Source organism: Gopherus flavomarginatus, chromosome 2 (assembly GCF_025201925.1).
Source record: "Gopherus flavomarginatus isolate rGopFla2 chromosome 2, rGopFla2.mat.asm, whole genome shotgun sequence".
NCBI lineage: Eukaryota > Metazoa > Chordata > Testudines > Testudinidae > Gopherus > Gopherus flavomarginatus.
Genome location: NC_066618.1, coordinates 32,181,220 through 32,193,836, shown reverse-complemented (window position 1 = coordinate 32,193,836; position 12,617 = coordinate 32,181,220). Strand labels below are relative to the sequence as shown.

Genomic DNA, 12,617 nt, shown 5'->3' with positions numbered 1-12,617 from the left:
ATATGCGGTTGAAGCCTGCTTACTGAATGGCAGGTGTGATGCTCCAAACAGATTTGAATAATATTTTTAATAAAGTGTGAATTCAGGACAAGTCACTAATCCCTCGTAATTCTTCTACACGCGTACTTTTTGTAGGAAGATCAAATGAAGAGGAGGAAACTTCAGATTCTTCTGTAGAAAAACAACCTAGGTCATCCAGGTATCGAGCAGAACCTACAGGAGCACATTCAGAGCCTACATATAGCACAGGAGCCATGGATACCCAGGGACTTGAGTCGAAAGCAGAAAGAATAGCTAGATACAAGGCAGAGAGGAGACGCCAGCTAGCAGAAAAATATGGATTGCCTTTAGAATCTGAGGGAGATTCTGAATATTTATCCAGATATACCAGGGCAAGAAAAGATCCTGATGCTACTGAAAAAAAAGAAATAAAAAGCGACAAGCAGGAGGATCGAAGCAAGGAATATAGTTCCCTGTACTCCTCCATGTCTGAGAATAAGGAGTCATGGACTACTGCTTCTGAATCAAAGGAATATTCCTTCCATGAAAAAGACAGCATTCCAGATAGAGAGGAGCTTTCAAAGTTGGAGAATAAAAGAGCACTGGATGTTAGTGCTCCTGGACAGACTCAGGACTTGTCATCAGAAGTGGATGGTTCTGCATCCTTTTCATATTCTAAACAAGAATCCTCCTTTAAGGAAGTGCCAATGTCACCAAAGCAAACTTGCAGAGTATCCCTTTCCTCACCAAAGCAGCCAGTTTCACCAAGTCATTCACACAATGACCAGCCCTTGTATAGTGACACCAAACAAGGGTAAGTATGCTTTTTCTATATTGGTATCCTTTGACCTTTATAGAAATCTCTCTACAATACAGACAAGACTTAAAGATGATCTATCTGAATAAACAAATTCTCCACTGGTGCTTATGTCTTCTGTGCCTTGAGCTGAGTTCTGTTTTTTGATATGTAGATACTCATTGTCATATCGTGTAAAACTGGATTGCTATGCTTACATGCAGTAAGGTTTTACAAGTCCATGTGTGTGTTTGCTGGGTGTTTTAGATTTAAGCTACTGTAACCAGAAGGTCCTTTTATGAAAAGCAACTATCCTTTATAAAGAGATTTCTGGAGAAATTGAGAATGGGGATGATTACAGTACTACATTTGCTGCATTTTGAAAATGTGCATTTACTGTTTGATCTAGAAAACACTTTCAATTTAAATGTATTTACTTCAAATTCAGTATCTTTTTTTAGTAAAAAAAATTATATATATATTTTTTTCTGTATGGAGTGTTTTGCCAATATTAAATAGAAGTAGCCTGTTTCCATAGCCTGCAAATGAAAGTCTTAAACTAAAATGTTTGTTGGGTAGGTTGAAAAAAATTGTCTGACTATTGTAAAAAAAATTAGGGCCATGGTATTTAAGCAAATTCTGATTCTGTTGATAGTCCCATACATCATATAAATATTCTTTTATGAGATCCTGCATATGTTGAGTTCTGGAACACTTCAGATGTAAACTTTTCCACTCTGTCCTCCCCACATAAGTGATAAGTTTTCACATTCTTATGACTCGAAGTCTGATATCTGGTGGATCGGAAATTCAGACTGATTTCCCAGTCTTCATTTGAGAGCAGCAGCATAAGAGTGCTGATGTTACTTTGAGGTCCGAGAGCCATCAAATGCTTTATTGTAGCAAATGGAAACAAGTCTGACTAGTAATTCTCTAAATACTTCATCTTCGAACAACGTCTTTTCCTAAAAATATGCAGCTTTAGTTGTTGTTTGGCTCCCTGAAGGTTAATGTAAGTGAATGTATCTCAAGCTGTAAAGAAACAAGATGAAATGGAGACATCCTGTAACAGTAGTTTGACAGTGTACCATCTTAAAAATGGACAGTAACTGTTGTCAGTAAGATTTAGCTGTGCTGGGTAATCTTGACTACTTCAGAATAATTTATAAGAACTAATATAAGTGAAACGATTTGTGAGGATTATGTAAATTTAACCAGCGATGGGAAAAGATTATTAAAATCAAGTTACTTTGATTTAGTGTATCGTATTTTCTTAATTAATTTATTAAATTAAAATGAGAGAATTAAAACTCCTGAAAGTCTTTAAATTATTCCTAAATTTCTCGTTTCATGGTATTTATACACCTTTCAAGTAGTGTAAGGAAAGTTTCCACTACCCCCTCCAAGTGAAAGGCTAATACCTGTAGTATGAATATCTCTTTTGGGGTTTTCCTTTTTCTGCCAGTAGATGGATGCAGCCAGCTATCCATTATCCATGTTCAGTAAACTTGTGCAATTTTGCTTATTTTCCCATTCTGTTTCACATAGGACAGAACTGATGATAGTACAAGCAGTCCTTAACTTTACGACGTTCAACATACAACGAACGGCACTTACGATGTTTCTGAATTGACACCCTGATTCGACTTATGACATTTGGTTTCGACTTTACGATGCTCAGTCCCGCAGTGGAGTATACTGTGGTTCTGAGTTGTAACGTTTCGACTTGTGATGCAATTTTCAGGAACCAGTTATGTCGTAAGTCCAAGGACTGCCTGTGCTTCTAATATTTTAAAGCCTTGAAAACTCAATTTTTAAGACTGCTTCCTTTGTGCATCTGCATACAGCTGTCTTTGGACACTCCACTTAAGCAAAAGTCTGAGAGAAAAAGTGCTCATCTAAGGGAGCTATCTGGAGAAAGTTGACAAAACTGAGACTGCGTTATTATATATGCAAATAACTGCAAGGCAGGCTTATGACCAGCTATTCCATTCTACTGAGAAGTTTCAGGGAGCCTGGTCCAACAGAAGGTCTCAACTAAGCACTGCACACTTCTATCTCAAGCTTTATTCAGTTAATCTAAAGATGAATCACTCCTGACTAATCCTGTTACTAATAGGAACAATTAAAATGTGAGCCCCCACGACTCTTCCTTCTCTGATTTATAAATCCCTGAAGCTAAAGGAGTGGACCAAATTCTAGCCTTAAAAAAGGCACAGAGATTAGACTGTCACTCTTCAAAGCCAAGACCCTGTCCACTTCAATTTGAGGTTCTTGTTCTCCCCTGTAATAAACCATAGCAAACACCCTGAGAGCATACAGCCATGAGGAGACACTTTTAGAATAACCCTCTCTTCCGTGTTTTTTACCACTTTCCAGCTCCAGAACATGTTATTTGGACTTTTCCACCACAATAGGATGGTGGGAAGACCAGGCTATGTTCCTGGTGAAACAGCATAAAGATCTTTGTGACGGTTTGAGAGTAGAAAACTGCCCCTAAAAAGCAAATTATCTGTATTTACCTGAGGCTGTCTTGTCTTGCCATTGTTTTGTTTCCTGTGGGTTTCCCCCTACTCTGGTCTGACTTAATCCTTTGGGTTTAAATAGGCAGCAATACAAAACTGAACAGGAACAGTAAGGCTATGTCTACACTACAGCCTATGTCTGCAAAGCTTATGTTGCTCGGGGGTGTGAGTATCTCCCCTCGCCCCCCAGAACTGTATAAGTTACGCTGACATAAGCACAGATATACGCAGTGCGATGCCAGTGGGAGAGCTTCTTCCGCAGACATCACTTCTGCTGCTTGCGGAGGTGGTTTTTTAATCCCAATGGGGAGCCCGTCCGCGTATGGCATCTTCACCACACACGCTGCAGCTCAGGGGTGCTGGAACAATTTGTATAGTGGAGGTGCTGAGAGCCATTGAACCAAACTCTATACCAGGCTAGGAAACCTATGGCACACGTGGTGAAGGCAGCACGCAAGATGATTTTCGGTGGCACTCACACTGCCCGGGTCCTGGCCACCGGTCCAGGGGGCTCTGCATTTTAATGTAATTTTAAATGACGCTTCTTAAACATTTTAAAAACCTTATTTACTTTACATACAACAAAAGTTTAGTTATATATTATAGAATTACAGGAAGAGACTTTCTAAAAATGTTAATGTATTACTGGCATGTGAAACCTTAAATTAGAGTGAGTAAATGAAGTCTCAGCACACCACTTCTGAAAGTTTGCCGACCCCTGCTCTAAACCTTATATGTGATGGAAACCATTTCAAGCCAGGGGTGCGGCAGCACTCCCAGCGCCGCTAGTTCCAGCATCTATATTGCAGCGGCGCAACTGTACTGTTACACCTGCGCTGCTGCAGCGCTGCACGTATAGACATGGCCTAACGCACACGATATTCAGAAAACTAATGTGAATGTCTGTCTTCCAATTCATCATAATAGGGTTTAAAGAAATCAGAACTATTTTTCAGAAATACTTATAGTTGTTTCAGGAGACTGAATGAGCTGTTGTCTCATGCAGTCTGTTCTACTACTGTTGTATTCTCCATCAAGTGTGATTATGCAGGGTATGACTACCAATCAGTTTGTCTCGTGTAGAGCTTTGAAAATCAGAGTTTAAAATGTCAATGTTAGATTCTTTTAACTTTTGTGTTCAGCTGACTTAAAATTTAAAAACAAATACAGCTTGTAAGTTCCTGTGTTAAGAAGGCTTGTTTGACTGATTATTTATTTTTTAAGCGCAGAGTATCAAAGAATATCTTTGGAGGGCGGGTTGCCTTCTTAATTATGGAAATAGAATTCATAAAGTGTCAGATTAACCTCACATTTTTAACATGGTTTGCCTACATTTGGCTACTCTTTTCAAAGGACAAGAGATTGAATACAAATGCTCATTGCTCATGCCTCTTGTGATAAATGCCAGAATACATACTAACAAACCAAGAGAAAGTTTTGTTGTTTCAAGGCAACCAAATCTCTGCTGGGTCAATGCCCCAGGGAGTGCTTTGAAAGGCTTATTCCACCCTTTTGTGTGATCTTAGTAAGATGAAAAACAAGAATTGTTTTAACAGTAAGGGGTAGATTTTAAATGAGAGATGTGGAAAAAGTCATAATTATGGTTGAGGTTTCAGACTGAACATTATAAATAGGCAGATTTATTTACAGTACCTATATATGATTTCCCTGGGATCTTTTATCCGACTCTTTTTTTATAGGAAGGCAGAATAAGAGAGTTTTTAATGAGTTTAAGGCTTATTCTAAATTCTTTTCAGTTTAATAAAGATCCTTTTGCCAAATTCAGCTGTTAAAGCAGTATGTAAATCCAGGGTGACTCTACTAAATTATAAAGAGCTACTCCAGATTTACACCAGTGTAACTGAGCAGAATTTGGTCCATTGTGCCTTTACATTGCATTTTGTACGTAAACGTCATCATTGTCTAAAAATGTATATGATCTTCTATGGAGGTGGGCAGGGCCGCCGGGGGGGGCAGGGCAACTGGGGCAATTTGCCCCAAGCCCCAGTCCCCACAAGGGCCACCACGAGAGTTTTACGGGGGCCCTGGAGCAGGGTTCTTCACTCACTCCGGGGGCCCTGGAAAACTCTTGCGGGGCCCAGGACCCCGGAGCTTCTTCCACTCCGGGTCTTCGCCGAAGCGGGACCTGCCGCCGAAGTGCTGGGTCTTTGCTAATTTGGCGGTGAGGGGCCCCCACCGCAGGTCTTCAGGGAACTTTGGTGGCGGGTCCCGGAGTGAAAGGACCCCTGAATTACCACCGAATAACCGCCGAAGTGGGTGCCCCCCGCCACCAAAGACCCCAGGCCCCTTGAATCCTCTGGGCGGCCCTGGAGGTGGGACTCTTTGTTGTGGATATTACAAATATTGAATGCATCTGTGAAAGAGTACAATGGTATATCAGTTGTTTCATGAAGGGCTTTTGTAGCCTAGAGTGCTTTCAAATTTCAGTAGGCACTCATATATTGTTTCCATTTTGGAGTCTGATGCAAGAAGTATCAGGCCAAGAATGTGTTTCTTTGCTCATTTAGAGTATTTTCACTCTTCCCACTTTATCCTAAAAGACCACATACTCCCCACTCAGTGGGCTGGGAGTTACTGGATCTGAATTCCTGAAGCCTGGCATATTGCTCTCAGAGGGGAAGAGGTTTCTGATGTTCATTCTCTTTATGCAAGAATTTCATGTAAGCTATGGTAATACATTCTCCTAGCGTCATTAAACTTGTGTCATCTGTTTGTTTGTGGCTAAAGATCTTTTGGTAGACTTTAGCTCTTTAGATTGCAAATAAAGGAAATAGTCTAACAATAATCCTATGTGCAATATAGTGCTTCTGTCCATGTAACTTATATAAAATGTCAAACCAGGGAGTAAAATAAAATTACTTTCTATGTAGCTTCCTAAGGTTGATTTAGATGTGGATGTCCAGGTTCCTGACAATGTGGGCATGGTTAGTTGGCAAAATGTTTAGGGTTCTGTTGTTTTCAGAGGAGATGGATCACTGGACGATTACCTGTTAGGTTCATTCCCTCTGAAACACCTGGCATTGGTCACTATTGGACGATAGGATACTGGGCTAGCTGACCTTTGGTCTGACCAGCATGGCTGATCTTAAGTTCTTATGTATTCTTTTGTATGTGAAGATGGGTTATTTGATAATTTATCATGCAAATTTGTTAAAGTTAGAAGTGTGCAGTGCCAGTACTTCAGAAACCAAGACCTTATAATTGAGAAATTTGAAAACAGTTTTAAGATTAACGTGGGGAGGGACTGAGTGTGCATGTATTGACGTCTTACCAGAAAGTTATCTGAAATTCTGTTTTCTATAGTAGTACAGGGAAGGCAAAACCTGAATGGTTTCTTCAGAAAGATTCAGAAGGGGACACACCTTCACTTATCAGCTGGCCCTCCAGGTATCCTAGAATGTAGCTGTGTGGCTAATAATTGGATTATACCTATTGTTACTGACTTCCCTCTCCTTCTCCTTTCCCCTGCCCTCATTTAACATTTGCCTTTTTATCCTTTAACAGCAGTGAATCCGAAAATACTATTTCTGTTCAATAAACTGCTGTGGAAACTTGTTTCTGGAGCATCTGCTTTTTGTCACTTATAACTAATCGATGTTTTCATGAAGAACTAGACATGCCCCTAATGTTTTCTTCACAGCTATTATGATATTGGTCTTTGGCTAACTTCTTATCTTATCTTCAGCCTATTCTTAACCATTTTTCCTCCCCTTGCATTCTGCAAGCCAACAGATTTTTGTATTACAAAATTCTTTATGCCCCGAATGCAGGATGTGACTAAAAATAAGACTTGATCGTTTTATTTTTTAAGGCTGGAGTGGGGGAGGAGGACTAAGAATTAAGTCACTGGGAAGACAAAACAACCAAATTCAGAGCTACAAATAACTGCTATTCTCCAGTTTGACAGAACATCAAATGAGTCCACAACTGGAAGCATGCATTCCGGGGAGGACTCTTCATTGCATTTCAGACTGTTGATTGAACTAATTATCTGACTCCGAAAACCTTCCCAGTGACTGTTCTGGGTAATTGGTGGGTGCATAATACCCCGAAAAGGCATTTTTTTAAACTTTGAGAATGAGCACTCTTATTCATATTTTGAAGTAAGTCACTGTAAGGTCCTTCATTTTAAAATGGACCAATCCTCATAACGGAGAGAAAATATTAAACAGATGAAAAGGGTGATACATCAGGTAGTTGGGAATATAGTAGATTATACTAGTGCTCAAAAGCATTAGTTTATTTTTTTTAAATCTTGTTTTTATGTAAAAATAAATTTTGCAAGTAGGAAAAGTCTGTTGGTAGCAAGCCTTGACTTGCACTTACTTGAGGGTTGGAATATCTGTTAATTACTACTAAATAGTTAGCTTGGTACTGTACATGAGCTTTTCCCAACCTTAGGGCAAAAAACCACCTTACTGATTACTAGTTGCATGGTGAGTGTGGGGAAATAGCTTTAATTTTTTATATGGCATTTTAAAATGTTATTCAACTGTCTCACTGTGCACATTTTGTGGCTCTAAAAATTTATGCTAGAGATGTGTTACAATTATGTGGTTACGTGTAGGACAAATGCTACCCTCGGGTGCTTATTATGCTTAGCTCCTGTTGATGTCAGTGGGAGCCAGCAGCAGGCATCCAGAGGCGGAGGATGGCTTGTATTTGTGCATGTACATCGTAATGGTTGAACAGAACATAAACCAAGGTGGGATAAGTTTCAGTACATTCTCAGAAATTTAGCACATTGGGATGTGGTGAAACTTTTCCTAAATGTTCATACAGTGTAAGTTTTGTGCAAGCCCACAGAGTGACAACCATACTGGGCTTCCATTTTCTGCCGACGTGTTTTTCATTTTTAGAGAGGCTCCTTAACATTATTTGGTTTCATTTATCAAGATAGATAAAGTTGTGTGCAACATTTGAAATGGGAGCATTTCTGAGGTTTGCATGGAGATTTTGACTTGTCTGTGCAACATATTCTCTACATCTTTTATTGGAAGGGATATGGGGAGATACCAAGATATTTGACTAATTTGTTTCAAAGTGAGCAAGGATCAGTATGTTGACAGCTTAACAGTACATATAGGAAAAGGAGGTCAGAATGTCACACTAACGACACCCTTCAAAAAACTATATTTTTAGAAAGCAACTCCTAATTCTCTATTTTGAAAAATAGGAAAATATATTACGTTCGACAGAGGAGTGGAATTGTGATTACTAGGAACCTGCTCTAAATGTGATTCATTGCTCAGTTATCTTTCTGAAAGGTCACACGTGTACTAGGTGCCTGTAAATAATTTAAAATATTCTTAAGGCTAGTGTTAATGCCAAGATTTTAAGATGGGGAGTTTGTTTCAAAGTATATCCTTAAAATACTTAGATGTTTATCTTTTCATTTTGTTTTACTATATGATGTTGCTCTCTGGTCCCACAATTGATGTATGTTTTTCCCAAAACTAGTTACTGCTGGTCACAGCTTTAATCCTTTTTCTTTCTTAAAGAGTAAAAGTTAGAGAGAAACTGGTGAAAGAGGAAAGTGCTCATGGAAGCCCTGAACTTGTCACAGACCCTGTATCTCAGAAAAAATCTCATCCAGTGCCAGTTGATTACATGCCTCTTCAGTCAGAAACTTCTTCCTTTGATAGGGTTGCCAGCCAGACACTCAGTTCAGTCCGCCAACCGATACATGGATATATTCAGCCTGCTGGTGTTGCTCATACTGCCAAATTGATGGCAACAGAAGATCCAGAAAATATCTCAATTAGCAGCCTCCTAATATCAGACAATGCCAACGTCATGACAAAATCCCCACCAGCCAGTGCACTGGAAAAGGAAAAAAGTAACATACTTCAGAATTATGGCTCAAAGCCTGACGAATATCCTTTGGGGACAGAACAGCTTTTGAAAAACGGAAAACCAATTTTGCAATCTGAGGTTCTCAGGGAAGGGAAGAGCAATGGAGACCATTTTAGAGCAAGTGAATTTGGCAAGACTACTGTTCCCTCATCTCTTATAAGCAAGCCAAAGGCTAACTCATCAGAGCTTCAGAAAGGGCTAGAGTGCACTAAGCACCAGGTGCCTGAACCCCAGTGTAAGACTCGCGAGAACACTGAAAGGAGTGAGACAGTTATGTATATACAAAGTGGATCCATATCACATTCTGCTAAGGCGAAAGGTCAAGCTCAGGAAGTGTCTACGATAAAGCATAAAGTCCTGACTCGTTCAATGTCTGATTTTACTGGGTCTCCTAAGCCAGAGGCTTTGAAAAGTAAGGAAACTGTTACGAAAAAGGAGATGGCGTTCCAGAGTGCTGAAGAAAATGTGCCTAATGGTGAGACTGGCATGGTTGACACAAAAGTCTCTGTTGCTCAACTCCGTAATGCCTTTCTGGAAATGATCAATGTCCGCAAGAAAACTGAACTGTAGGTGACATTTCAGAAATATTTTTGTGTGACACTTGCACGCCCTTGGCAAAATGACAAACTCAGCATCAGTAGTGTTCTGCATTAAACCACACAGCTTAGCTCTCACCAATGTGTATTGAAGGCTGAGTCAGCCTGAATCTGCTCTTATGCTTCTGCTTGCTACTGCAAGTTATGATGTTGGGTAGCTGGAACGTTTGCTATACTTCTGTGCATGTTACTGTAGGAGCATGCAGAGTGATCTTTAGTGGATTGTTTTGCTGGGATGCCTATATCTGTGCTTTACTTTTCTCTTCTGTTCTCTTTTCTTTGCACTTTCTGTCATATGATTAAAAGTGAATCTCGATTTGAGATGTCAACATCAGGTACTGATTTGTCTGCCAATACTGAACCTGAAAGAGTGTCACGAAGGCCAAGGCGCTATTTTTCTCCTGGTGAAAGTAGGAAAACTTCTGAGAGATTTAGAACTCAACCAATCACTTCAGCAGAACGAAAGGAAACGGATAGGTAGGCATGTGCGAGACTGTATGTAGTGTTCTGGTCCAGGTAAATATGAATGAGTTTGAGAAGAGAATTTTCTCACAGTAATGTTAGCAAAACCATTGTACAAAGGGTTTTGTTTCACCATAAAAGTAAAAATAGGCAAGTCTTCATTTTAAGACGAGAAATATAGCTCTTCTGACACCTAACAGTTTCATTTCTTTAAAAAATAGGATTTTCTCTAGGTATCTAGTTATAGGACTAGGTAATGAATTGTTGTAAAACACTGAAGTGCAGCTATGTGATTGGTTCTCAGTAATAATATATGATTTTTGTGTGTGTGTGTGTGTGTGTGTGTAAAGTTAGATCTTTTTAAAAAATAAACCGAAACTCAATGTTGGGTTAGAGGAACTGGCAGAAAATCTTAAACTATGATCTTCTATGAGTTGTACTTGAAATAATTTTTCTTTACTAGATTTAAATTTGGCTGGAATTGCTCGCCTTTCCGCTTTGTTAGAGGTTGTCCTTAATGAAAATTATTGAAACTTGGAAAGCATCCATGATTTTCCTCATTCATAAGACATTCTGTGTCCCATCTGACAATTTGAGTGGAAGATTTGTGTTTCTAGATTTTCTTTCCAGCTGACTTTTTTTTTTTTTTATTTGCTGATTTTCACTAGGTCCCCTCTGAGTCCAGAAATGCCAACTGCTGAGGGTAAGTCTCTGTCTCTTCACTTCCATTCCCTCTTGGGTAACTGTGAACTTAGTTTTTTTTGAAATGGGAGTTATGTCAATATGAACACGAATAACTAAAATATGCCTTGATGTTCCTTGAGCTGTATCTAAAAGGGTTGATTTGTCATTCAGTGTTAGGCCCAAAAAGTTGCTTCTGCAACTTCCTAATGAATCTTATATTACAAAAAAAGGAATTAAGCCAAATTACCTTTTTCTTTATGTAATCAGTTGTATCTGACCAAAAGTACAGATGAGTTTATACCAGGAATAAAAATCTATTACTCCAAACCAGTGGTCTGGGACCAGTGTTTGGAAAAGCTTTACTGCTGATGGAAACACTTGCACTAGTCTAACAAAATGTTCCAGCCAAGCAAATGGCAAGATATTGGATCTTAAAGCTACATAATTTTGACTACTATTTTGGTAATCACTTTGCCCCATACACATACTTCAGTTCTGACTGACACAAATTAAGAAGCTAGTTTCATGTCTAATCTCACGAATGGCTAAATGTAAGAGTTTGGTGTTGTGATAAAGTGGGAATATTTTATTATAATTTTGAGTCCTGATTGTGCCTCAGTTTCCCCTATATGCTGTCCTGTTCATAGGCGCTGACTCCGTGGGTGCTCCAGGGCTGGAGCACCCACGGGGAAAAAATGGTGGGTGCTGAGCACCCACTGGCAGCCTCCCGATCAGCTTCTCCAAACCCACAAGTGCCTACTGCCCTTCAAATGGCCCCGCGGATAGGTGCCTCCTCCTTCCTCCTCATGCCTCCTGCCTGGCACAATCAGCTGGTTTGAAGTGTACAGGAGGCTGGGGGTAAGGGGGAGGAGCTCAAGGGAGGGGTCTGGAAGAAGTGGGGCCTCTGAGAAAGGGTTGCAGTGGGGGCGGTTCTTGGGGCAGAGCCAGGGGTCGAGCATCCCTCAGCACTTTGGAAAGTCAGTACCTGTGTGGTTAGAACATATCTGTTTGCTCTTGGGGAAGGCTATGACACAGGAGTTAATAGCATCTAACTGTCGGGGCCGTAGACCCCATATCAGTGGAGAAGACAATAGGAAATGCAGTTGCCTGGACATTGACACTTAGCAACCAATGACCTAAAGGGATATGGATTTCTCACCTCTCCTCATGGAGGCTGAGCAGCATTTCCCCAGCTTGAGAACAAAGGACTAAAGAGGATTGAGGTGGGGAATAAGATTTGGCTGCTGGAAGGAGTTGGGGCTCCCACCTGGAGTTTGACGAAGGAAATTAGATGGAGGGAGAAAGATGGAGCTTGAACCAGGTGGTTCACCACAGCTTGACTGGGCTCTGGGCTAACCCGAATGGTCTATGCTTTAACCTTCATTTCGCTCTGCTACCTCAAGGACTTCCTGTGCTGTGTTCCAGTTAACAAATAAATCCTACTGTTTTAACGACGCAGTGCAGGTGTCACTGCAAATGCTTGGTGAGGTGCATTCATCCATGGAGATTGTACAGGTCTCCATCGGGGGTCTGTTTCAGTTGCACTCACTGAACGGAGCTCAGTGTGAAGCAGGAGTGCTGAAGGCCCAGAGGTCCAGTCTAAAGAGATGATGAAGCCATGTGGCTTACCCTGAAGGAAGTGTGAGATCCCTAGGGTGTCTGGCCCACTGAAGGGGT

At 40.4% G+C, this 12,617-nt stretch overlaps 1 protein-coding gene across 27 annotated transcripts in view; it reads left to right on the top strand.

Moving 5' to 3' along the window:
* The window catches only part of SVIL (supervillin), a 149,378-nt gene that overhangs the window by 71,373 nt on the left and 65,388 nt on the right, over nucleotides 1–12,617 (top strand). For 17 of the 27 annotated variants that reach the window (XM_050938955.1, XM_050938977.1, XM_050938961.1 and 14 more), the window contains exons 6-10: nucleotides 136–814; nucleotides 6,646–6,729; nucleotides 8,844–9,764; nucleotides 10,101–10,271; nucleotides 10,925–10,959. In XM_050938955.1, coding sequence (XP_050794912.1) covers nucleotides 136–814; nucleotides 6,646–6,729; nucleotides 8,844–9,764; nucleotides 10,101–10,271; nucleotides 10,925–10,959 — 1,890 coding nt within the window. The remainder of the gene's footprint in view (nucleotides 1–135; nucleotides 815–6,645; nucleotides 6,730–8,843; nucleotides 9,765–10,100; nucleotides 10,272–10,924; nucleotides 10,960–12,617) is intronic. The other 10 variants (XM_050938974.1, XM_050938973.1, XM_050938952.1 and 7 more) reach the window with 4 other exon arrangements.